Genomic DNA, 25,807 nt, shown 5'->3' on the forward strand with positions numbered 1-25,807 from the left:
GGGATTTTGATCTTTAAAAGAAATAGTTCAAAACAGAGAAAACAATGAGATGAGATCAGAAAAAAGAAATAATAACAAGATTGTAAATAAAGTTAGCATCCATATGGAATAGAAACGAATTAAATGATCACATGCTGTAGCTAGCTTCTAACCTCAGAAATGCAATTCTCATTTCAACTTGCCAGTCTCGAATCTGCTTAGCAAAAGCAACAGCAGATTGAAGGGCCACACCACCCAATTTTATTGACCACAGGTTTGAATTTTCTTTTAAATACCAATGGAACTTTTCCAAACAATAACATCTAAAGACTAACCACTGGAGACATGTGAAATCACCATCGTCTGCACAATGCTCGAGTTTATTAGCTTCAAGAACCAAGAATCTTAGTCTACAGGATTCTCCTTTGGCTACTTTCCATACATTTCCACACAAGGCATTCTCCAAGTCACCGGTAAACCTTTTCAAACTCTGCTCACTGCCGTGTTTACACTGAAAACCATGCAACAAACACATCATCATCATAAAAACAAATTGCCGAGTCGTTAGCAACTGCAGAGGTGTAAGTTTTGTGAGATAATTTCATTCTGTGATTCTATTCTAGAGAAATACAGCTTCCCCATTTTTTATTTCTTACTGTTAGTTGTTGGAAAATTGAACATTTCGTTCATTTATCCTAACAGAAATGGTAGTCCTATTTTATCTTCAAATAAATAGAATATAATTAGTAGTTGATGAATGTGGTTCAATAATAGTTATGAAATTAAAGTACAGAGCAACATCAGCCTAACATAATTTCTCAAATAAGAAACTTTTCATTCTCTGATCTGTTGGGGAAAGGCAAGCTTATTCTGCAACATCTTTGAAGAATACGATTTTTGCAAGAAATTTCAAGAACATGATGCATCTGTAGTCTAGAGCATTCAGTAGCTTAATAAAAGAAAATGGTAAAAAAGAAAAAATATAACATGAAGACTAACTACAGGATTTGAAAACCCTCTCCTAGAAACCAAGATCACGGTAAAATCTTTCATTCGAAACCTTACACAATGCATGCATGAAATGGATGTAATGAATCTCATGAAGAAGTTTATAGAATTATAGTTAGCCTTGCACATCAATATTAAACAGTCAAGTTTAGACGGAAGCAATTCCCCTTACCTAGCTACCTGTTGATCTTCAATACTTGAGACAAGCAGCTTCAATTCAATTCCTAGCTTGAAAATATTTCAAAATTAAAAGGTATTCAATTAGGATATACCAATCTGCAAAAGCATATTTGTAGTTGGGATTAATTGCAAAACAGAAACATATATAGATGTAAAGTAGTATATTAATCATCAAATGAAATATGAATGAATTTACCTGGTAGGCAGGCAGCTTGCCCCAGTCACCAACATCATTTCTTCAAAAACTCAACCTCTGTCTTTTTTGACATGCAGATAGCTCTTGAGCCCATGTTTCAGTACCATCTATACAATAGTAATCATATTGATGACATAGTAATGATTTTAGGGTGTATCATTCTATCTTTACTAAGAATTGAATGATGTTAATTCCAACATTATATTGTAGTTCACTGTCTTCAATTCTTCAGCTTTGAGTGCAAAGACACTGGTACGTAAAGAAAAAAGCATATATATAATATATATTTCCATCTGTAATGTAAATCATGCACCCTACTCCTACTTTATCTGCACTAAGTTGGCACCCATAAATTTGCACAATATATATGACACACAACTATCACATGAAATTCCTAGCTTTATGAAAATTCACATCTTTGATTATTTTTAAAATATCAGTAATATTATGTATACCCTCGCCTCTACTCAAATTTTATTTTACTTCTTGATTTTAATTTGTTCTACCAAAAATTCGGATGTTTGGTTTTATTGAACATCATTCTTTTTTAACAACACAAGCCCTTCCTGTATGTAACAGATCCCCACATTCATCTTAACAAATTAAAGAAAATCACCTCAAGATTGACTACAGGATCACTGTAAAATCTTTCATTTTAATGCCTTACAGAATGCCTAAAATGGATATAAATATAATCAATCTCATGAAGAAGTTTTTAGAATTATAATAAGCCTTTGACAAATCATCAATATCAATTAGTGAGAGGCACAACTGTTGAACAAAAAATATAAAAACAATAAAGTGTAGTCTCAATATGAATTTAAAGTTTTAGTTGAAACAAAACACATCCATCTATCCTTCAAATACAAGGAAATAACTAATTAATACTCGACTACTAGCACCTTAGCTTCCCAGTTTTCAAAAAGGTATTCAATTGATATACCAAATTAATTATATTGCGAGAAGTAGAGAAAAGAAACACAGATGTAAATTAAAGTAGTATATATGTGATGATCATCACATATAGGCACCAGATGAGATGAAATACCTTCCTAGTTGCCGCAGTCACATATACTCATGAAGTAGTAGTAGCTCTTTAATGACCAACATACATCCATCTTCTTCTCCTTCACAATATAATGTTTGCTAATAAAAAGTTATCCACCGTCTTTTTAACACAAAACTCTTGAGCCCATCTTTCAAGACCAACTTCTGGATACTCGCTTTGCAGGTTTCTTGATTCCATTAATGAGGAATCATTAAATCTTAACCAATATAATGAATTTATTTTTTGTATATGCAACTATATCTACTGTATTTGGCATGCAAATAAAAATATAGGAGCAAGACACATGTAACCTAACACATACCGTTTTCCAACAGTTATTTACTATGAGGCCAGGCTGGCCCCCCAAGTCATCTTACATATATAGACAATTCTGTATGTGTATTCTGTGAGTCATCATATTCGTGGCCAAAGATTTTGATCTGTGAAAAATAATGTAGAAAAACAAATGAGATGAGATAAAAGAAATACTAACTGACTTTGTAAAGAAAGTCAGCATTCAATAGAAAAGAAATAAAGAGAAACATGCTTTAGCTTCTAACCTTAACATCATTATTGGATCTTCTCTTCTGTTTTAACTGCTTAGCAGAAGCGACAAGGGAAGACTTACACCCCTCCAACTCAATTGACTTCAGGGGGTAAATTTCTGCAAAAACCATTGGGATTTGTTCCAAACAATTACAGGATCTTAAGACTAAGTGCCTGAGCACTGGAAACTGATTCCACCATACAAGTTCCCCGTGCTTGAGCATCCGAAACTGATTACAGCTAACGTCCCACTGCTTGAGTTCTTTAGCTTCAAGGAGAAAGTATATTAATTGACAAAATCCTCCATCAGCTACTTTCCATACCGTTCCATGGAAGGCATTTTCCAACTTGAGCACCTCAAGCTGGGGTAACCTGGCAATTACATTTAAATCCCCCTCAGAAATATTAGTCCCACTCAACTTCAACTTCTTCAATCTTGAAGGATACATACACTTTTCTGGAAGGGCTGCATTCAAACCAATAGAATCCGAAATGCTAAGCTTCTCAAGCCCTTCCAAATAGTCAAAATGATCCAAAATAATAGGATTGCTGCAACATCTTCTAATGTGACTGGGCTCTATGTCATCCTTCAGGAAAATTTTCAGATTTTTTATGTTAGGGAACTTGCTATACACCTTTTGTCTGCAATGAATTGGTCTCACCACCCAAGATAATGTTTGTAAATTGTTTTTATATGCACTTGGAGGATCTACCATATATGAATTGCCAAGTTCGAGATGCCTTAAGTTTGGTGGCTTCCAAATACTGGATGGCAAATGGACTGTTGGTGCTCCATTACCGGAAACAACAAGTGTCTCTAAATTTAGATTATTTAACACTACAAGATCCAGATCCTCAAACCATTGTGTTATGGATAGGTATCTCAGAAAAACTAAACCTTCTAATTGCACTGGCACTCTTTGAAGTGATATAGAAGTATCAAAAGCCAAAACTCTTAGCAGCTTGGGAGGAACAAACATTTCGGGATTTTCAAGAAAGAAGAAAATGGAGCGAGGGATGTTTCTACCAAAGAGCACATAATAGTCAAAATAGTGTGAGTAAGAACTTAGCCAACGACAGGAATTTGTAAATGTTTTTAATGATAATCCTAAATGTTGCTGAGTATTTACTGCACATAAAATACCTTCTTTTTGAGCTTCTCCTACGCAGAAGCTATGTAAGGCACTGTGCATTCTACAAGTCTTTATTTTGCCGTTACAACTTCGATCTTCAATTAAGAGAAGACTTCTATCAGTAAGCTCTTGTAAGTACTCATAAGCTTCATTTTCTAACTCCATATGTTTCAATGGCTTCATCATTCCCTCGGCAATCCACAACCTTATAAGCATTTTAACCAGAATATTTTTACGTTTTGGGAAGACTCCAAAGTATAGAAAGCAAAATTTCAAATGATGTGGCAACATATTGTAAGTAACACTAAGTTCTTTGCGATCTAGAAGTCCCAATGACTCTAATTCCTTCTCAATCGCTTTCCACCCTTTTTGTATGTTGTTGCATTTAGATAAACGCCTGGCAACTTCAACAATTAACTGGGGTAATCCATCACATTTCTCCACAACATGGTTCCTAATATTTTCAAATTTAGGGGCCAAGTGCTCTTCATCAATAGAAAGGATATTACAAAATAGTTCCCAGCTTTCTTTTTGATCTAGCAAAGTCATCTTATGGATATGGTATCTTTTCTTGTGGACATCTAGGCTGAAGTAGTGTCTAGTGGTTAGTAATATGTAACTTCCATCTAATCCATTATTAACAACACAACTTATGATGTCAATCCAAGCTTGCTTCCAAGTTTCCTTGCTCGTAATGTTGTCCAAAACAATTAGATACTTCTTACCACCAAAGCATTTGCGTACCTGCATTTCTAGTTCATGAGGAGTGCTTCCCTTTTTAATTACATTTGGCTCTTCCACTGGTGTAATTGAGTGAAGAAGTTGGCTTAGCATTCTGGTCTTATTGTAGTGTTGAGGATGATGGGGTAGAGTAACCCAAGCTCTTACATGGAAATAGGATGCAAGTGATGGATCTTCATACACATTTCTTGCTACAGTCGTCTTTCCAATACCCACCATTCCAACAATTGAGATTATACCTGGTATGAAAAAATGGGGAGAAAAGAGTTGTTCCTTTATGACTCTACAGTCATTGTGACGGCCAACCATTCTGCCATCAGAATCAACTTTCACAGCGCTAGCATGTCTTGACCAAGTATTTGATGGTTGAGTTTGATTTGCCTCATCATCATCATCATCATCATCATCATCATCAACTTCATTGCTGCTGCTTCTACTTTTGATTATGTTCAACAACTCTTGTACGCTTTCTGCTGCTTCTTGCAAGGTGTGATGGAGTTTCTGGGAAGCTCTTTCTTTATATACGGTGTGTTTGACTAGAAGGAACTTTTTTAGTCGTATTTGGAGGTCATTTTCAGTTTTGAGTGCCAAGTTTGTGATTTTGGTTTCCAGTATTTTGATTGCAGCACCAGAATTATTTGAATTCCTCTTCTGCAATAAGCAGTCTCGCAGGCATGAAAGCTGGTGTGAGAAATATGACATCGTCTTTTGTATTCCATCACAACCATGCACCGTTGGGAAGTGATGCGTAATTTTGTTGATGAGAATAGTTAAAGCAACAGTAGAACTACCCATTTTTGATAACTCCAACAGGTCTGTTGCATATTTTGCAGCTTCTTTCAAAGTTTGATGGAGGAGGAGTTGATGGGAAGCTGCAGCTTTTTCTCCTCCGTGTTGATGAGCGAGAAGGAAGTTGCTAAGTTGTAGTTCAATGTTGTCTTCAGCTTTGAGTGCAAACTCTCTGATTTCCATTTCTAAATCTCTCACTTTGAGTACTGCATCAACATCACCATCTGTTGGAGGATATAATATCTAGAAGGGTAGAATTGTAATTCACATTGTTTCCATTTTATTTTTCCCTTATATAAACAAAACCAGTGTGTACAATTATAGAAATATATCAATAATATCTTTCTTCTTCGCTCCATCTCTGCCTCTTGTTTATCTCTGCTTCTTCTCCATCAATGTAGATCGTTATTCCAACATGGTATCAGAGCGGCGGGGGCTCATCCACGCTGTTACTTTTTCCGGTGCCGGAGAAGTCGATGAAGTGAAGCGACGCCGTGCAATCCTAGTCCATCCGCAGAGAATGGTTCCAATCCATCCGCAGAGGATGCGTAGCAACAAAGCCTATGCTAAGACGATCCGAGTCTGTCCATCGTCGATCTCCATAGCTCTTCCGCAGCGGAAGGAAGGAGATCCGTGGATTCCAAGACGATCTCAGGCGAACTCCACAACCGTTTCGAAGGGGAAGGAAGGAGCTCGTCCGATCGTTCAATCTCCGAATCTGGAGCAAACAGCCGCAGCGGTTGTATATTTCCATCTCAAATACGTTCAGGGAGCCATAGCCGTAGCCCTTCCGCAGTGGAAGGGAGGAGCTCCGTCGATTCCGGTCAATCCGCAGAGGATTCCGATCAGTCCGGACGGCAATTTGGCCAATATGCTTGATTCGCGCAGTGCGTTTTTCTGTTTAGCCATCGGACAAGCCGAGAAGCAGAGTCGACTCAGTCTCCGTTTTAAGCAGTATTATTCTGAGAATAGGGAGCTCCGATTGTTTTTTGGCGCTTTAGCAGAGTTTTTCTTTGTTCTTCTTCCGGTTCAGTCGATTGTCGCCGTCGTAATTTCGACATTAATCGCCGCCAGAGCTTACAGGAGAAAATCTCTCGACCTCTCCGGTGCTGTCGCCAGTTTCCTGGTTATGTCTATTCACTTCGCCGTTAGTTATAGGTTTGGAGCGATGCTGCTTGTGTTCCTCTTCACTTCGTCGAAGCTAACGAGATTCGGAGAGGATAAAAAGCGAAAACTCGGTGCTGAATTTAAGGAGGGCGGTCAGCGCAATTGGATTCAAGTCGTCTTCGTGTTGATTTCATGGAAGTTGATTGGTTCGCAGGACAAGTGCCTTGGCTCAAATGACTCATATCTTGTCACTTCTTTAATTGGAGCTGCAGCAAGTGTGGCAGCATAGAAGATGCTCAGTTTGTGTTTGATGAAATGCCGGAGAAGACCTCTGTTGGATGGGGTGGATGGTTTCTCGTATGGAGTCAGCCTTAGTGTCTGCTGGTTTGAGTAATTTGGTTTTGAATGGAGTGTTAAATCACAATCCCTCAGTGAGAATAACAATGCTGAATGCAACACAGTTGTTCCCATCCTTCTGCTGCAGATGAAAAGTTGGTGGACTAAATGAGTAGCATGGATTCGCAGTAGCAATTCTCCTTACCCTTTGTGTTTAAGCTGGGCATGTAGGATCTACACGCTCCAGCTTACGGGGGGGTGTTGGAGGATATAATATCTAGAAGGGTAGAATTGTAATTCACATTGTTTCCATTTTATTTTTCCCTTATATAAACAAAACCAGTGTGTACAATTATAGAAATATATCAATAATATCTTTCTTCTTCGCTCCATCTCTGCCTCTTGTTTATCTCTGCTTCTTCTCCATCAATGTAGATCGTTATTCCAACACCATCACCACTGGATTCCATCTGGAGAAGGGCTTGCAAAGAAGAAAGATTTTCAAGGAAAGAGTCCATGATTCCTTCTGGATCATGGAGACCAAAGTGAATCTCAATGGTTTTAATGAGAGAAGTTAAAGCAACAAAAGCCATCTAAGATATCTCTCAATTCCAATCTTTAATTTAATTTAAGAATACGTTTTGGTATTGCACACTGAAAAACTAGATGGATCAAATATATATATATGCAAGCAAGAGTCTCAGTGAGAAGAGCTTAAATTAGCTTGCTGCAGGCATATATGTTTTTATTGTGATTTCATTAATAACCAAAAATAAATAAAAAAATTCAGTTTATTAATAATCTGAAATTAAAGTACAGTGGTCTATTTGAGGACATGAATACATATGTATTCTCATGGAGTATAACTCGGCCCACGTATACAAATTTCAATAGTTATGCTGTGCAACCGAATGTACCATGCGCATGGTGCATACAGTTTAAAACGACGTCGTTTTGATTAAAAACGCGCGTCCCACTTTAAAAAAAAAAAAATCAGGTTCGACTCTCAGCAATAGCATTATTGTGGATATATAATTATGAAATTGTGGATATATAGTTATGAAATTGTGGTTATATAGTTATGAATTTATGGATATTTAGTTCATTCATTGTGGATATTTAGTTCAATCATATATTGTGGATATTTAGTTCATTCATGGTGGATTTTTACTTCATTCATTCATTCATTGTGAATTTTTACTTCATTCATTCACTGTGGATATATAGTTATGAAATTGTGGTTATATAGTTATGAATTTCTGGATATTTAAAAATGCTATTGCCGAGAATCGAACCTGATTTCTTCTTTAAGTGGGACGCGCGTTTTTTTAACCAAAACGGTGCCGTTTTGCAACCGTATGCACCTTACAAGGTGCATTCGGTTGCACAGCATAATTTGCGTACAAATTTTATTAGGCAAATAAAAATGAATTAAAAATAACAATAACCTACTTTATTTTTTAAATCAATCAAAAGATAGAACCTTAGCAGGAAATAAAAAAATGAAGTACATTATATGTAGTATTACTCTTTTTCATCTCATCTTTTTTCAAACTTTCATTATGCTTTATTTGTCGTCTTCTCATCATTACACATTACTTTAATATACAATAAACTTGGCAACTTTAATAATACAATTATATATTATTGTTGTCTTTTCAATAATAACTAAACAATTCCTTTCCTATTATACATTAATTAATATATAAAGTTGGCAACTTTAATAATGCAATTATCTAGCTTCTTTTTTATTTTGAACATATTAAAAATGCAATTATCTATTACTGTTGTCTTTCCAATTTATTATAATTTATGAAAAATTATCTCAATTATTTTAAAATATATTTTTATATCTAAACTAGTTTATTATCTCTTATTTAATTATCGTCATAACAAGTTAAATATTTTTAAAGGTTAATAGCACTTTGGTCTTCAAAATATGTACAAATGATCAAATATTTAATCCCCAATTACATGCCCATAACAATGTCTCGTTTGACGTTTGAAGTCCATAACTTAGCACTTTGATGTTATAATTAAGAGTAACATTCACTCACTCTTATAATTAAGGGACTAATTAATTTGATTATTCTTGTACATTATAAGAACTAAAATTACAATTAAATCTTTATTTATGTATTTATATATTATTTCAAAATATTATATTTATTAAAATTACTAAAAGATTTTTCCTATAAAATATAAAAGCTTCAACCATAATTTTTTTTTACTTACACAATTCCAATTATTTTCAAAAATTCATTCAACAGTTTTAAATAAATTTCATTATTATTGTTTAAATAAGTCTTATGATTGAGTAAGAGTTTTAGAGTTTTTTGTTTTTAATTTTAAATTTATTGTTTAATCTCCTTGTTCGGAATTGGTTATTAATGATAATTACTAAAGTTGACAACTACTCTGCAATAATTTATAATTGGATCACAACAAATTATAAGCATTTCAATTACATTTGTTATTTAAAATTCCTCCAAGAGGCATTTTAACTTATAAGCTTTTTCTAATTGTTTTAGTGTTGTTTGATTTAGGCTTATTTTTTTATTTTATTATTATTATTTTTAAATCCTTCTGTCTTCTTAGTATGTTAAAAAGAATTTATAACTAAAATATTTGCATTATTGTGGCTCCATCCCCATATCTTTACACTACATATACCACTACTAAAGTTGATAGCTAAAAAGTTTATTTAACACACTCACATAAGAAAGTTTGCATTATTGCAGCAACTTTTGTTATACAATTCATTAAATAGTGTTATCTTTCCAATGTTAGATCACAATTAACTGTCTATTAATTTCTTCAAGCAATTCAATCAAAAACCAACCCCGACGGAGCATTTGCTTCAAGAAAATATGCCATATATTACTTTAGGAATGTCAAATTCACAGAAATAACACATTTTTTAGGAATGTGTTTAATTTGTGTTTAGTTAAAACTGAGATACTACAAAATTAATTAATTTGATTAAAAGTTATGTTTTATATAATAATAATTAGGAATAAGGGTCAAATAGGCTATCCAACTGCACACAATAATGCAATTAGGCCACTGAACCTAAAAAAGCAACAATTAGATTTCTAAACTAACAATTTTCTTGCAATTAGTCTAATTTGTAAGTTTTCTAGGTTGCTAGCAGGTCACCTTTAATTTAAAATATTTTTTTAAAATTTAAAGTATTTTTTAAAATTTTATTATTTAAAATAATAATTTAATTTTTTTTTTTAAAAAAAAAAGAAGAAGAAGATCGTCTCAAGCCATGGATTCGTCTCCATGACCGGAGACCTCTTCGTCTCTGGCCGGCCGGAGACGAAAAAGTTATCTTCGCCTCCGGCCAGAGACGAAGAAGTTATCTTCGTCTCCATGGCCGGAGACGAAGAGACTCTTCATCTCCGGCTATGGAGACGAAGATAACTTCATCGTCTCCGGCCTTGGAGACGAAGAGTCTCTTCGTCTCCGGCAGTGGAGACAAAGAGACTCTTCGTCTCCATGGCCGCAGACGAAGAGACTCTTCGTCTCCGGCCGGCCAGAGACGAAGATGTCTCCGGCCATGGAGACGAATCCATGGCCGGAGACGATCTGTTTCCTTTTTTTTTTTTTTTTTTTTTTTTAAAGTTTTAAATAATTATTTTAAATAATAAATATTTTAAAAAAATATTTTAAATTTAAAAAAATATTTTAAATCCAAGGTGGCCTGCTAGCAACCTAGAAAACTTACAAATTAGACTAATTGTAAAAAAAATGTTTAGTTTAGGGATCTAATTGTTACTTTTTTAGGTTCAGTGACCTAATTGAATTCATTGTGTGCAGTTCGATGGCCTATTTGACCCTTATTCCTAATAATTATTTTACTTAAATGCCTTCATCTTGTTTTCATCAAAACTTCAATTGTTGGTTAAGACAAGACTTCTATTAATAAGCTCTTGTAATACCCATAATCTTGAAATTCTAAGTCCAAATGCTCTAACGGATTTAAAGGCCATTTAGCAACCCATAACCTAATTAGCATCTAAATTAACATTTTACTACGTTTTAGGAAGATTGATATACAAAACAAAATTTTAAATATTGCAGGAATTGATTATAAACATAAATGATTATAAATATACGCTTCTGTTTTTTTAAAAGAATGCGGTGATATTTTCGTAAATAATTGAACATTGAAGTGCAAGTAAATTGTGGACAAGTCATATTCATTGATCAAGTGAGACCACCTCTTCCCATAAATCCGTGTGGACAAGTCATATCCATTAGTCTTTGAATAATGAATGGTTATGATTTTATGTGTTTTTTTAATTAAATTATTTTTTTTGTTATTAATTAGGGGTTATTTGGTAATTTGAGTGTAGCATTTAAACTTTATTTGTTATTATTTAAAGATAGTGGGCATGATTTTTGGGATATATTTTGAGAGTAATGTATGATTTTTCTATTGATCTTTGATTTATGGATGACTACGATTGTATGTATTTTTTTTAATTGTTAGGATTTTTATTTTTTTTAATCGCGTAATACAAGAAGCACATGGTTCTTCCATGTGCAACAATGTGTACTTTTCTATGCAACTACGTATACTACTGTGTGCAACAGTGTATACCATTCGTGCAATGGTACACACTGCTCTGTGCAATATTGTACAATTTTATATGCAACTGTTAACGTTGCTGTGTGCAACAAGGTACACTTTTGTGTGCAACAACACACAATTCTATGTGCAACAGTGTACAATTATGTGAACGAGCTTTTATTCAGGATGACAACGAGTCCAGAAACAGACACACCCACAAGCTTGGATCCATCACAACCCCCCCCCTCCCCCCCCCAAAAAAAAAAAAAAAAAACAATCACCGTATTTTAGCAACGAAAAATATGAAAATGGCGAAGCAAAATTGATTAAAATCCCACAAACCTTGAGATTAGTTAGTAATTAATATTCTTAATTTACCCCTAATCTTTGATTAATCACCCAAAAACATGCAAAAAAAAAAAAAAAAAAAAAAACAGAGAATAAATAAAATTATTAAAAATCCTTTATTTAGTAAAGTTCCATGTTTAATGCATTATTGACAACATATTTTTTTTCTTCTTCATTGTTAAAAAATATGGGAGAAAAATGGTAACGGGTTTTATAATTACTCAAGGATTTGAATCTTATAGTAGGATAACAAAAGTAGGCAAACAAATATGGTAATGAATATCAAATCGTATAATAGGGTACAAAAGTCCCTACTCAAACACAACCTAAGTTTGGAAAGAAAGTTACCATCCATATGGGTAAGAAAAGAAATACATAATTCGGCCGAGATTAAATCACTGGTTCAGTAGGCCGTATTTAGAAAAAGAGGAGAAGAAAAGAAATACACAATTGAGAATGCACGGTTTAGGTTCATAATTCTAATCTAAAAAATGTTGTTTCCCATCTCAACTAGTTATTAGTCTCGAATCTTCTTAGCAAAAACAACAATAGAAGGGCCACGCTGATCTAACTTTCTTGACCAGTTGACCTCACGATTAAATTTTCTCTTACACCAAAGAAACTCTTCCAAACAATAAAAACATCTTAAGACTAAGCACTTGAGACATTGAAAGTTACCATCACTTGTCCAAGATAATGTTTGCAAATTCCATTTATCCTTGCTTGGAGGATCCAATGTATATATTAAAGATACCACCTCAACTGTAGTGGCTCCCCAATTCTAGATGGGAAATGGAGGGTAATTGCGCGCTCCAACCTGTGACACATGAAGACAGTGCGTGGTGTGTATATATTAAACACCTAAAGCAAAAGCCATTTCGATGAGTAACTTATAATAATGGGATTGTTGCAAGATCCACCACGGTGACTGGGCTCTATGTCGTCTTTCAAGAAGATTTTCAACTTCTTTATGTTAGGAAACTTATCATATACCTCATTTCTACAATGAATTGGTCTTATTGCCCAAGATAATGATTGAAAATTTTCCACAACTATGCTCGGAGGATCTAGCTTGCCAATTAAGAGAAGCATTCTATCAATATGTTCTTGGAAATACTCGTAAGCTTGATCTTCTAACTTCTTATCATGTTTCAATGGCTTCACAAATCCCTCAGCAATCCATAACCCTATAAGTGAAGTGTTTTAACCAGCATAACTGTAAAATGTTTTGGGAAGACCTCAAAATATAGAAAGCAAACTTTAATTTCAAATGATTTGGTAATGAATTATAACTAACGATGAGAGAATTGCGATCTAGAAATCCCAATGACTCTAATTTCTTTTCAATCTTCTCCCATCCCTCTTGTATGTTGTGACATTTAGATAAACGCTTTGTAGCTCTAACAATTAACTTTGGTAATCCATCACACTTAGCTTCTCCACAATATCATTCCTAATTTTTTCAAATATAGGTGCATGTGCTCTTTAATAGGCCGGAAAGATATTACAAAATAGATCCTAATTTTCTTTTTGATCTAGCAAAGTCATGTTATGGCTGGATAGCAAAGAATCTGTACACTTGTTTGAAGTGGATGGGTAGTGGTTAGTAATATGCAACCACTACTTATGGTAGGAACATCCCATGAGATGTCAATCCAAGCTTGACCACTCCCAATGTTGTCGAGAACAATTAGAAAGTTCCTACAACAATTGCTAATTGCTAATTGTTCATACAACAGTTGCTAATTGTTGTTTCTAATATAACAAAAATGTCAAAACCCCTTTTTTAGTTACTCTTTCTCAAACAACAATTGCCTATAATTTAATATTTATTGTTAAGTTTGTACTAGTGTATACAATATAATGAGCTAAGCAATATTCTTGTATATCTGCCTTCCTACTTCATCACCATCATCTGGCTCCGCTCGTGTAATTGACTGAAGAACGTGGCATAACATTTGGCTCTTATTGTAGTCTTGAGGTATAGTAATCCAAACTCAGCTTGTACATCGAAATGCGATGCTACTGATGGATAAAGTTGCTAATTAAAGTTGTCTTTTCAACACCCACATACCATTCCAACAATAAGGATTTTCTTTAGTTGGGGGACAACAAAGATTTTCTTTAGTTGAAAAGTTAACAGTGATGCGAATCTAGTTGGCCCGATCTTCTCCTCACACTATAATTTAAATAATATTTAAAAATGATTTATTAGGCTGGGTGAAATCGAATCTGGAAGTTTAACTTGGATGGGAAAAAGGGCTAATTTTTGAGTTTTGATAAGTCCTCAGCTACACCGGGTTATAAGGTGGTACGTAGGAGTAAGAATGGTGGTACGTAGGAGTAAGAATGCCGCCACAAGTGAGGTTCCACACTTGATAAGTTAGGTTTGCCATGACCCACTCACGGCCGAACTAATTCAGAGTTCTAGAAAGCACTTAGTTTACTAACTCAAAAATTCTCAAACTCTATACTTCATTTGGCATGCAATGACCTTAAATAACCATTAACACCTAGATTACAACCACATAAATAAGATAATTATATAAGAATAGGATAAACTAATCCTAACCAACAAACAAAGATAAACATTGGTAGGGAATACCCCGACCGACATGCCACGTGTTTTATTCTTGTTTATGCAGGTTACAGGTCGGATATCCTTGGAAGAACCCGGTCGTACCCGACCGGCGTCTTCAGTACCCGATTGATAGCCCTTAGGCGAGAAAGTCGAGAAGAGGCACGTGGCAGCGTTAGGCATTGATAGGCAGGGCTTGCGGGGAGAAGACACGTCATTGCTACGTGGGTTACATGCCGGCCGGCCGGAATTGTGTCTCCGGCCTAGCGGCTATAAATACCCGCGGCGGCAACAGTGTGAGGGACTTTTGGAAGATCGATAGGCTATTGTTAGAGCATCCCGACCGCAGTCAGTCGGCCCTCAGAATAGCCAGTGTAGATTGTATTTAGGTCCTTCACCCCGATCAATAAAAGATTTTACTTGCTTTGATTGGACTTGTGTTATTTATTTACCTCTTACGTGGGAATTAACACTATCATTTTGGCACCGTCTGTGGGGACCCGTGCAAGTAAGCTAACGTTTGACGAGCACCCGTCCTTTCTCTCACCATGTATCCGTTCGCATACAAAATCTTCGGCGACGATCAAGCAGATGCGGCGAGCTCATCTGATCACCAGCCGACTCAGTACCAAGGTAAGACCGTTGACCTCAACCTTAATCTCTCACTGCCTCACCCGGGAGCACAATACCCGGCCGCCCAGCAACCGATCAACTATATTCAACAGGGATATCCACCACCCGGTCAGCAGCTCCAATACCCTGGGCAATATCCTTACCCGGTCCCGCCTCCACAATACGGATATTGGCCCGGTCAACCGATGTTTTACACACCACTGGCCGGTTATCCCCCCTATACGCCTGCATACACGGCTCCAGCCGCCGCCCCTCCGATTTACCCGACTGCTCAGGTAGAGCCGGAGCATCAACCCACTTCTCGGGCTCGACGCTCGGCTCGTTCGTGGTTGGGGTCACAGTGTGCCGAGGCCTTGGAAGTACCACGGCAGGCTCAATAGGTACAACCGGAGGTTCAAGCCCAAGCGGAGGACCCCGAAGAAGCCAACTGGGCAGTAGCATTTGAGCGCCTCTGACCAGCAATGCGGCAACGATTGGGACCGCAGGACCCGAGCCGGCGCTCAGTAGATGTACCAATGCAAGAGGCCAGCCAGGACGCTTCATCTGGGCATAGTGGGTCGAGATCGCATCGTCGACGACGCGCCCGGGAAACGACCCAGGCCCAGACGATCGAGCTTAATGAGACCCGAGGACTGCTCAACGACCTACAGGCGGAATTTGCTCGGTTTCGAAACAAGCACGCAATGAGGCCTCTGGTCGATCAATCAGCCTCACTATTGAGGACACCCTTCACGGCGGAGATAATGGCCCAGCCATACTCGCTCGATCTACAAGTCCCGGGGAACAAGGGTTATGATGACCGTACGGATCCTGAGGTCCATGTCAACACCTACTACGGCAACATGATGATGATGGGCGTGTCAGACGCCGTGATGTGTAGGGCTTTCTATTCCACGCTGGCCGATCGAGCAGCCGAGTGGTTTCGTACGTTGCCGCCAGGTTCCATCTCTGATTTTGCTACCCTAGCGATGAAGTTTATGCGGAAGTTTATCACTTCCAAGATAGTAAGGAAGCCTTACATGTATTTGGAAAAGGCCAAGCAGCTGGAAGGGGAGAGCTTGTCCGATTTCCTGGTCAAGTGGAAGGCCGCGGTCGGGGAGGTCGAACTGATGGATGATGCAACCGCCACCCATATGCTTCATATCTCACTCCGGGCGGGTTACCTTTATCAAGATTTCATCCTCCATCCCCCGACCACTTATGAAGAGGCCCTTCGAAGGGTGAAGCGAATGCCGCCAAAAGATCGCAGGAGGTCAGAACTTCATCCCGTAAGCCAACCGGTCGGGCGAAACATCGATCGGGTGATGATCATCCTCGACCCCGCACCCGGCCTGGCGAGTTTACGGCCTTGAACCGATCCGCGGCGGAAGCCATGCAGTATGCCCAGTCCTGCAATCTCATCCGGCTCCCTCATCCCGGAAAAGACGGACCGGACAAATCTAAGCATTGCGCTTACCACCGGTGTGCCGGGCATGACACAGAAGAGTGCACGCACTTACGCCAGCTATTGGAGGATTTGCTTAGTATTGGAAAGTTGGACAAGTGCGTAGGGAAGAGAGAAGAAACAAAGAAGGTTACCGATCAGAGAGATCACAGACGCTCTCATCACCGCTCTGATCACTCCGATCGTGCTGAACGTTCAGATCGGTCGGGTCAGGACCGCAGAGATGACCGTCGAGACCCCGACCCTCCATCCAGCAGCCGACCGGCAGGCAAGCCAACCATCCACGTGATATTCAGTGGATTGGATGATGCTTCCCGACCGAGGGAGAATTGCCCGGTCGCGATCGTAGACTCCCGTGATACCTGGAAAAGACAGAAGATGGAGCCCATAACCTTCACCTTGGACGATCAGCCCAACAGTGGTGACCACGGGTTGGAAGCCCTCGTGGTCACGATTGACATAAATGGGACCGATGTCCAGAGAGTTATGGTGGACACGGGGAGCAGTGTGAACGTCCTTTATTTGGACGTGTTTGAAAAGCTTCATCTGGACAAAAGCGAGCTGATTCCGGTCGGTGTACCATTGTCTGGATTCACCGGGGCCCTCATTCGCCCCGAAGGAAAAATTATACTCCCGGTCGAGATTGGCACCCCACCCAAGTCTGTCAAGACCGAGTTGGAGTTTGTCGTGGTCAATCTGCACTGCGTCTACAACATCATTCTAGGCCGACCCGCCATAATGAAGATCGGTGAGATAATTTCCATGCCCCACCTATGCATGAAGTTTCCCACTCCCAATGGGTCGGCGTGGTCCGCGGAGATGTTCAATCTGCGAGGAAATGTTACACCCGGGCCGTTAACAAGCGAGATACTGGCACGTCTTCCCGGGTGAACACGATCGTGAAAGAGGCTACCAGCGACCGGAAGGAGCAACCCGAGCCTTCCGAAGAAATTGAGGAAGTTCCCTTGTCCGAGGACCGACCAGACAGGAAGATTAAAATTGGCCGGGCCCTTACCCCTGAGCTACGATCGGAAGTGATAGCAATTCTTCATGAATTTGCTGATATCTTTGCGTGGGGGCCCGAGGACATGCCCGGGATCGATCGTACGGTCATATGTCACAAGCTTGCCGTCGATCCCGCAGCCAAGCCGGTCGTTCAGAAGACACGGCATTTATCTTCCGATCGCCGTGAGTTTGTCAGAGAAGAGGTCAAGAAGATGGCGGCGATCGAGCACATCCGACCGGTGATTTATCCCGAGTGGGTGGCAAATATTGTTCTTATTCCTAAGCCCCCAGCTTGGAGGATGTGCATAGACTTTACCAACCTCAACAAGGCCTGTCCGCTCGACCAATATCCGCTCTCGAGCATCCATCAAATGGTCGACGAGACGGCCGGGGCCGAGTTAATGAGCTTCATGGATGCTTTCAAAGGATATCATCAAATAATGATGCACCATGAAGACGAAAGCAAGACAGCCTTCGTGACCCCGGGCGGGCTGTATTGCTACCGAGTGATGCCGTTCGGCCTCCGCAACGCGGGAGCGACCTATCAGAGAATGGTCAATATGCTCTTCGCTGATCTACTAGGCCGAACGATGGAGGCATACATTGATGATATGCTGGTCAAGAGTCGGGACCGGTCCGACCACACTCGGGACCTCCGGGAATGTTTTCAGATTATGCGGAGGTATCAACTGAGATTGAACCCGACCAAGTGTACATTTGCGTTCAAACGGGGAAGTTCCTCGGCTATATGATGACCAAGAGGGGGATCGAGCCCAACCCGGCCAAGGTCAAAGAAATTCTGGACATGCAGCCACCTACCACCGTTCGGGAGGTCCAACAATTGACCGGTCGGTTGGCCGCTTTGAGCCGTTTCCTCTCTAAGTTAGCCGAGCGCGCTCTACCATTTTTCAAGGTATTGCGTAAGGTGAACGGCTTCGTCTGGGATGACGAGTGCCGAGCGGCGTTCGACGAGCTAAATGAATACCTTATGTGACCAATTGTACTGTTGAAGCCAGAGCTCGGAGAAGAGCTAGACGTGTACCTCGCCGTATCCGATCGTGCAGTAAGCGCAGTATTGTGCCGAACTGATCCGGAAGGGGTCCAGCGACCGGTGTACTATGTAAGCCACGTGCTACATGGTCCCGAGCTCCGGTACTCCCGGCTAGAGAAGGTCGTCTACGCCTTGTATATTGCCGCGAAGAAGCTAGCTCCATACTTCCAAGGTAGAGCCATTCGAGTGTTGACCGATCAGCCGATCGGCCCAGTTCTCCGAACCGCTTCTTCTTCAGGACGCCTAGTCAAGTGGGCGCTTATGTTGACTCAATATGCCATTGAGTACCGACCACGACCGGCGATAAAGGGTCAAGCGTTGGCAGACTTCTTGGTCGAGTGCACTGCCCGGGATAACCGACCCCCGGAGGTAGAGGATTCCGAAGCGGCGTGGTGGTCGTTGGCCACCGACGGATCAAGTAGTAAGAAAGGAGCCGGAGGAGGGGTCGTGGTCACGAGCCCGGAGGGTTTCAAGGTCTACTTTGCTTTAATGTATCAGTTTCATCCGACCAACAACGAAGCCGAGTATGAAGCCTTTGTCAACGGCTTACAGTGTGCTCGGGATTTGGGGGCTGAATACATCCGGGCTCAAACATATTCCGAGCTCGTGGTCGGACAGGTCCTGGGGGACTATGAAGTGAATGACGAGCGACTACAAGCTTACCGGGACCTCGCAATGGAAAAGCTCGCCTTGTTCCGGGGATATACCGTTAGACATGTACCCCGATTGGATAATGCCGATGCGGACATCTTGTCCAAGTTGGCTCAAGACGCCCCGGAACACATGTCGAAGATTGCTCGGATTCTGGTGATCCCGAGGCACAACATTCATCGATTGCCGGTCGCACCAATCCAACCGGCAGAAGATAATTGGATCACGGATCTGATGGAATACATCCAGCATGGTCGGCTCCCAGACGACCCCCAACGTGCTCGGAAGGCTAAGCTAAGAGCTCCAAGGTTTCAGGTTCAAGATTGTCGTCTGTATAAGCGGTCGTATGGAGGACCTCTCATGCGCCGCTTGACTGCGTTTGAAGCTGATTTAGTGATGAAGGAATTGCATTCGGGCATCTGCTCATCGCATCAAGGAGACTGATCGTTAGCTCGCCGGATCATGCTGATCGGGTATTATTGGCCGTCTCTCCAGTTAGATTGTGAGAAGCTTGCAAGGGATTGTGAGACGTGTCAGTTGTTCGCACGGATGCCTGGGCGACCGGCTACCTTCTACCAGCCGGTCACGACTGCAATTCCTTTTGCAAGATGGGGGGTGGATATTTTGGGGCCATTCCCGCAACTAGCCGGTCGGAGAAAGTTCGTCATCGTCGCCATCGATTATTTCTCCAAGTGGATCGAGGCCGAGCCGTTAGCCACGATCACCTTCCAACAATGCGCTAGATTCCTTTGGCGCAATATCGTTTCCCGGTTTGGTGTGCCCGTTCATCTCATTAGCGACAACGGCCACCAATTTGTGAGCCAATATTTCCAGAATTTTCTTGCAACAATCGGGACCACCCACATCTGGTCGTCAGTGGCTTACCCTCAGGGAAATGGACAGGTCGAGAATGCCAATCGGACAATCCTGGAAGGTCTAAAGAAGAAGCTGCACTCGGCTGGTCGTAGTTGGGCCGATGAGTTACCCTATGTTCTTTGGACTTATCGGACGACCCCGAGGGAAGCGACTTTGGAGACACCGTTCGCCCTAGTCTACGGAGCCGAAGCCCGACTCCCGATCGAGGCATGGATCCCAACCGCCAGAGAACGAACTTACAATGCAGAGGAAAACGAACACTCAATGGTCGTGGATCTTGACGGGGTCGAGGAAAAGAGAGAGCTAGCCGCTCGGCATATGGCCGAGTACCAGAAGCGAGTGAAGAGTTCGAAGGATGTCAGGGTCAACCCTCGGTACTTTCAGGTCGGGGACTATGTCCTACGCCGACGGTAAGCCAGTCAACCTTTGGAAGGAGGAGAGCTAGCTCAGAACTGGGAAGGGCCGTACGTCATCACCGCTGTTATACGGCCGGGAACCTACCGACTGGAGACGACGACCGGTAGGCAGATCGAGGGCACTTGGAATTCCGAGCACCTCGTCTTGTTTAGGCATTAGCCTATTTTTTGTAATTTTAAATGAAGTGGGGGCTCGACCTGCGAGTGGGCACCGTTTAGTACTTGTAAATTATTTGTTGTGAATATATTTTAACCGTCTGCGAGCGGGAAGAGTTAATGTATATACGATCGGTGATTGCTCGACGGTTTGCATACGGCGGCCCGATCGGTTTTTTAAATGTTTAAGCATGCAGTAGGTTGTTCTAAATCTGCTACACCAACCAGTCGCGCTCGGAATCTACCCGATCGAGACTTGGCATCAGCAATGAAGATGGGCTTTTCGCCCAACACAACACCTCTCCCTCGGTTCCGATCGATAGGGGTGTGCAACAAATTGGCTCTAATAGCCATCTACTTAAATGGCTCTAATAGCCGTCTACCTAATTGGCTCTAATAGCTACCTATTATTTAGCCGGTCGGATTCTAACGACTGTCTATTGCGCTCATCTTCGGCGGACACTCGGGTCACGCCACTGATTGGGGAAGCCAGGGCTACAGCAAAATTCCTCGATCCGTCCAACTTCTTTCCATTGTCGCACTCACTCGTGCCTCGTGCGCACAACAATGTGGGGGCTAGGATGAAGGAAGTGCAAGGTCAAGGCCAAGTGTTCGGGAACACCCTGAGGGAAAAGGCCAAAATATTTTTTGAATTTTCGACAAGGCCAAATGGTCAGGGAAATCCCGAACAGACAGGCCAAAAAAGGTTGATATTTCGAAGGGCCAAAAGGCCATTCGGCCAAGACGCGCACGACCAGGCCGTTAGGCCAAAAGGTCGGGCAGTGGACGACCGGTATACAAACAAGCAGAAAATAGACAAGTAAAAACAACCGAGCGTCTAACACCCCGAAATTTTTCAACTTTTAAGACTTATGTAATAAAGGTAAATTCTCGTTAAATCCCAAAACATAATATAATAGAGTACGGGGTGCTATGCCACACCTGAGCTAGAGAACTCAGGTGCCCAGGCTAACTAACTAATATCCTCAATAACGTAAATACATAAGCATGGCACGCAGGCCGAAAGGGAAACTATCTACTCTACGCTCCAAATCTCTAGCGCGCTCCAGTGTCTACTCCTCTGTGCCTGAAAGCCAAATATATCTGTTCAGCGAGAGATGCTGGTAACCCACTCCAACGCGTTGAAATATAGTATAGATATATATATATATATATATATATATATATATATATATATATATATATATATATATATATATATATATATATATATAGATATACAAAAATCATTTCGAAGCAGGAAGATATATACTTAAGAGACACTAGGCAAATAGGGATAAGCACATCAGACAACAATAAGCAGTTAAGTTGAAAGAACATCATAAGGAATACGCATTTACGGTCACAAACAACTTCTCAATTCCAATCCACATCATCATCCAATCATCATTCATATCACGTAATCATTGATGGCGCCACGGGACCAATCGCAATCCCCGAACATGAGGGTTAATGCCTATAGCATTAACACGGCCCCGCAGCACCCTACCTCAGTACCGCAGTACAAGGGGAGTTGATCGCAACCAACCCTTTGAGAACCGCTGACGAACTCAACGTCGGACCACGATCCGACACACCGCTGACACGCCCAGTCGGTGGACCGCGATCCGCTTTACAAGGGGGGACTTACGACCCTACACACCGTTGATGCGCACAATCGGCGGGCCGTAGCGGATCAAGCCCGACACACCGCTGAGCTAAACTCAGTCGGAGGGCAAAGATCCTCGAAGACTACGGTCGTACATACCGATGTCCCACTACTCGGTGGGTCGCAGCCAGTCGTAGCCCTACACACCGCCTGATTACTCAGGTTGGTGGACTACAACCTTCCTCGGCTTGTTGGCCCCATACCGCCTGGCGCATCCCGGTCGGTGGGTCATATCACCGAGGCCCATGTGGACCTTCAGTCCTATACATAATCTTTATATACCTGACCGGTCTCTACCAGCCTGGTTAACAGTTGGGATAGTTCTCAACCCATTCAACTGCCCGTATAGTGGACCTCAGTCCTATATCATATCAATATCCCTGACCGATCTTAACCGGTCTGGTTAACAGTTAGGATGGTTCTTAGCCCATTCAACTGCCCGTATATCCCAATTGGTCTTAACCAAGTTGGGGTCATGCATCACGTAACACACAATATCACATAATAACACATAATTCACATAGGGAAGGGGGAGACATATAATTAAGCTTACATGTGATCATTCACACACTAAGAATAGTTTCTAAGGGCTCATATAACTTCCACCTAGGTCCAGGGGTTACCAATTCAACTAGCATGCAATTCCTAAGACTCGTTTAACCTACGAATGGTACCCGAAATTCCAAACTAGACTCAGGCACGACAAACGGGGTCCGTTGGGGCACCATGGGGGACGGGGGAACATCAAATGGGGAAGCCGGTGGGTAGGGGTCACCCGCCGGCTGCCCGCCGGTGGGCGTTGTTCCGGGCAGCGGGTAGCCGGCTGCCCGGTGGCTGCCCGCTACCGGGCAGCACCTCTTTGGGCAGCGGGTAGGTGGTGGGTTCCCCCACCCCCACCTACCCCCACTGACTCTTTTCTCATATATTCGCCCCGGGGACCTTTGTGGAACCCGAAACCATGCTTAGACACTTTTAAACGCAAATAACGATACTACGTAAGCAATTAACGAATCAAAAGCAAGAATCATGTAGGACTTATCCTATTACGACTTCTAAATGTAAACAACACCCGAACATGTGAATTCCCACCCAAATACAAATCGAGAACATCACAGTACAAATTCCCAATCCAACCTAGGGCTTTAATCCCACCCAAATCATCAAGAACATATTTAGTCTTTAACATCAAGAGAATATCAAGATTCGTCAAGAATCATCACATCATAATCAAGAACTTCTTCTTAACATTAAGATCATCAAGATTATCAAGAAAGCATATAAATCATCTTATCAATCATCAAGAACATAACATAATTATCATAGAAGAATTCAATCAAGACACAAGAATATAGAGGGAGGCCAAGTTAGGAGATTATAGCGAAGAAAATAGGTTTTGTTGAGACATGGGTTACCTCTTAGCCTTAATTAATTTCCTTGGCTATGAAGGGTCTTTCTTTAAGACTTCTCCTTTCTTGATTTCTCCTAAGGGAGTTCTTGGAACTTTCTTGTGTGGTGAGGGATTATTTGTGGTGTGACTTCTAGGTGCCTCCTATATCCTTATATATATATTTAGGAGTCCTAATTAGGGTCTGAATGATATGGGTTTACTAATTCTATTCCTTATAGGAATAAGGACTTGTTTTAGGGATAAGGGTCCATGGTCCATGGTGGACCATATTAATTAATTAAAGAGAATCCTAACCTTAATCTGAATAGTAAAGGTATACTTTCTTTATTCCTAATAGATGTGTAGGCCTAGGATTCCTAATTAGGATCTGGTTAGTAAAATATTGACTTTCTTTATTTCTAATAGGCTTGTGACTCTAGTTTAGGCAAGGGTCCACGATCCGTGGTGGACCACATTAATTAATTAAAGAGATTTCTAATCAAATTAAATCATTTTTAATTATAATTAATGAAATTAATTAAAAAATTAATTCGGGATTAAAGGCCGTAACACGGAGTGTTACACTCTCCCCCCCTTACAAGAAGCTTCGTCCCCGAAGCTTGGAAATCATTTTGGGGTAAAGACCCCGAATTTGTATAGTAGTTTATAAGGAAAGTATTATATGGGAAGTATATACACATACTCATATAGATTCACTGGGTTTGTGCCTGACTATTGTGCTGGCAAAATGCACCAAATAACAAGGTCACGAATATGTAACACACAATATGTAAGTTTTACGGGTGACTAATACATAACATAGAAGTTTTACACATGGCATGATCTTTATTTAATTATTGTATAATGATTTAACATATGGGATCACAAGTTGTACCGATCGTATAATTATTTATGTACCTAAATGAGAGGCAAATACCATGCGGGTGCGTGTTCGGATAGCCACATAATTATTATAAAGTATATATGCACATATATTAACATAGGAGAACCCCATTTACGAGTGGATGCAGATGTTTAATTATGTAGTGTAGTATGTTGTGAGCCTAGATGCCATATATGTAGGATCTATGTCTAATCTTTGTACTTAGCAGATTATGCCAAATATTCACAGTTACAAAACAACAAGCCTAACATGTATGGTAATTAACTATTTATGTTATATGCGAAACCTGCAAGTTGGCATGCCTATATGTGTTCAATCGTAATTATGCTGAACATGCAATTTCTTAAGTCTATGGGCATAGAGTGTGAAGGCATGTGGCCCTATTTTAAGTCTTAAATAATAACTAGTCCTATGGAAATCATAAAGCACACATACGTATTATTTCACATGTTAGTCTAGGGAATGATTAACAATTAAATTCACGCACTTAATATCGTGGCATAACCAAACTTTTGTCATATAAATTCAGGAAGGTCATAAATCATATAATAATTAGTCAAATAGCGAAAATTAGATTCTGAGGAAAAGATCGTAGTTAATTAGGAGGAAAGGCTCTTACTTCTTATGGGGTAATTAAATTCTGGGGAGACAATAGAATTAGAATCTTTATTTTGTATTCCATGGATAACGGCTGATGATCACATAACAAGTATTGGCACTTATATGCAGATTGCTTGTAATTAATAATATTGCATATATGCATAGTGGGATGCCTTATAACATACCGTTTTTGTCTAGCATGCGTGTATATGTACATGAGTGTGTGTAAGTGTGTGTTTTGACATAAACATGCGAGCTATGTGATTTGTCATGCTACACATATGAAAAATATAAGTTTCCACCTATAATTGGACCATGCAATTTGCATACAAATATTCTTTAATAAGTACGAGTAAGATAGCCTGGGTTCACGAGTACTAAAGGTTTTGTCTTGAGAAATCTTGACAGGATTTAATCACACAATCACTTAGGAAAATTAGTTTT

At 40.4% G+C, this 25,807-nt stretch overlaps 1 protein-coding gene across 2 annotated transcripts; it reads right to left on the bottom strand.

Moving 5' to 3' along the window:
• Positions 1-1,998: 1,998 nt before the first annotated feature.
• Positions 1,999-5,842, bottom strand: LOC109188376 (putative late blight resistance protein homolog R1A-10). Of its 2 annotated transcripts, XR_002055397.1 has the most exons (5): positions 5,623-5,842; positions 3,174-5,482; positions 2,972-3,131; positions 2,730-2,851; positions 2,496-2,586 (listed from the first exon to the last, which is right to left on the bottom strand). XR_002055397.1 is itself a non-coding variant. In XM_019339031.1 (4 exons), exons 1-4 carry the CDS (start codon positions 5,653-5,655, stop codon positions 2,014-2,016), a joined length of 2,526 nt encoding a protein of 841 aa, XP_019194576.1. In that variant the 5' UTR covers positions 5,656-5,842; the 3' UTR covers positions 1,999-2,013. The 2 variants fall into 2 exon arrangements, 1 of the variants encoding a protein (XP_019194576.1); XM_019339031.1 differs by lacking the exons at positions 2,496-2,586; positions 2,730-2,851 and adding an exon at positions 1,999-2,037.
• Positions 5,843-25,807: the final 19,965 nt, after the last annotated feature.

This window comes from Ipomoea nil, unplaced genomic scaffold, assembly GCF_001879475.1.
Source record: "Ipomoea nil cultivar Tokyo-kokei standard unplaced genomic scaffold, Asagao_1.1 scaffold0193, whole genome shotgun sequence".
Lineage (NCBI taxonomy): Eukaryota > Viridiplantae > Streptophyta > Magnoliopsida > Solanales > Convolvulaceae > Ipomoea > Ipomoea nil.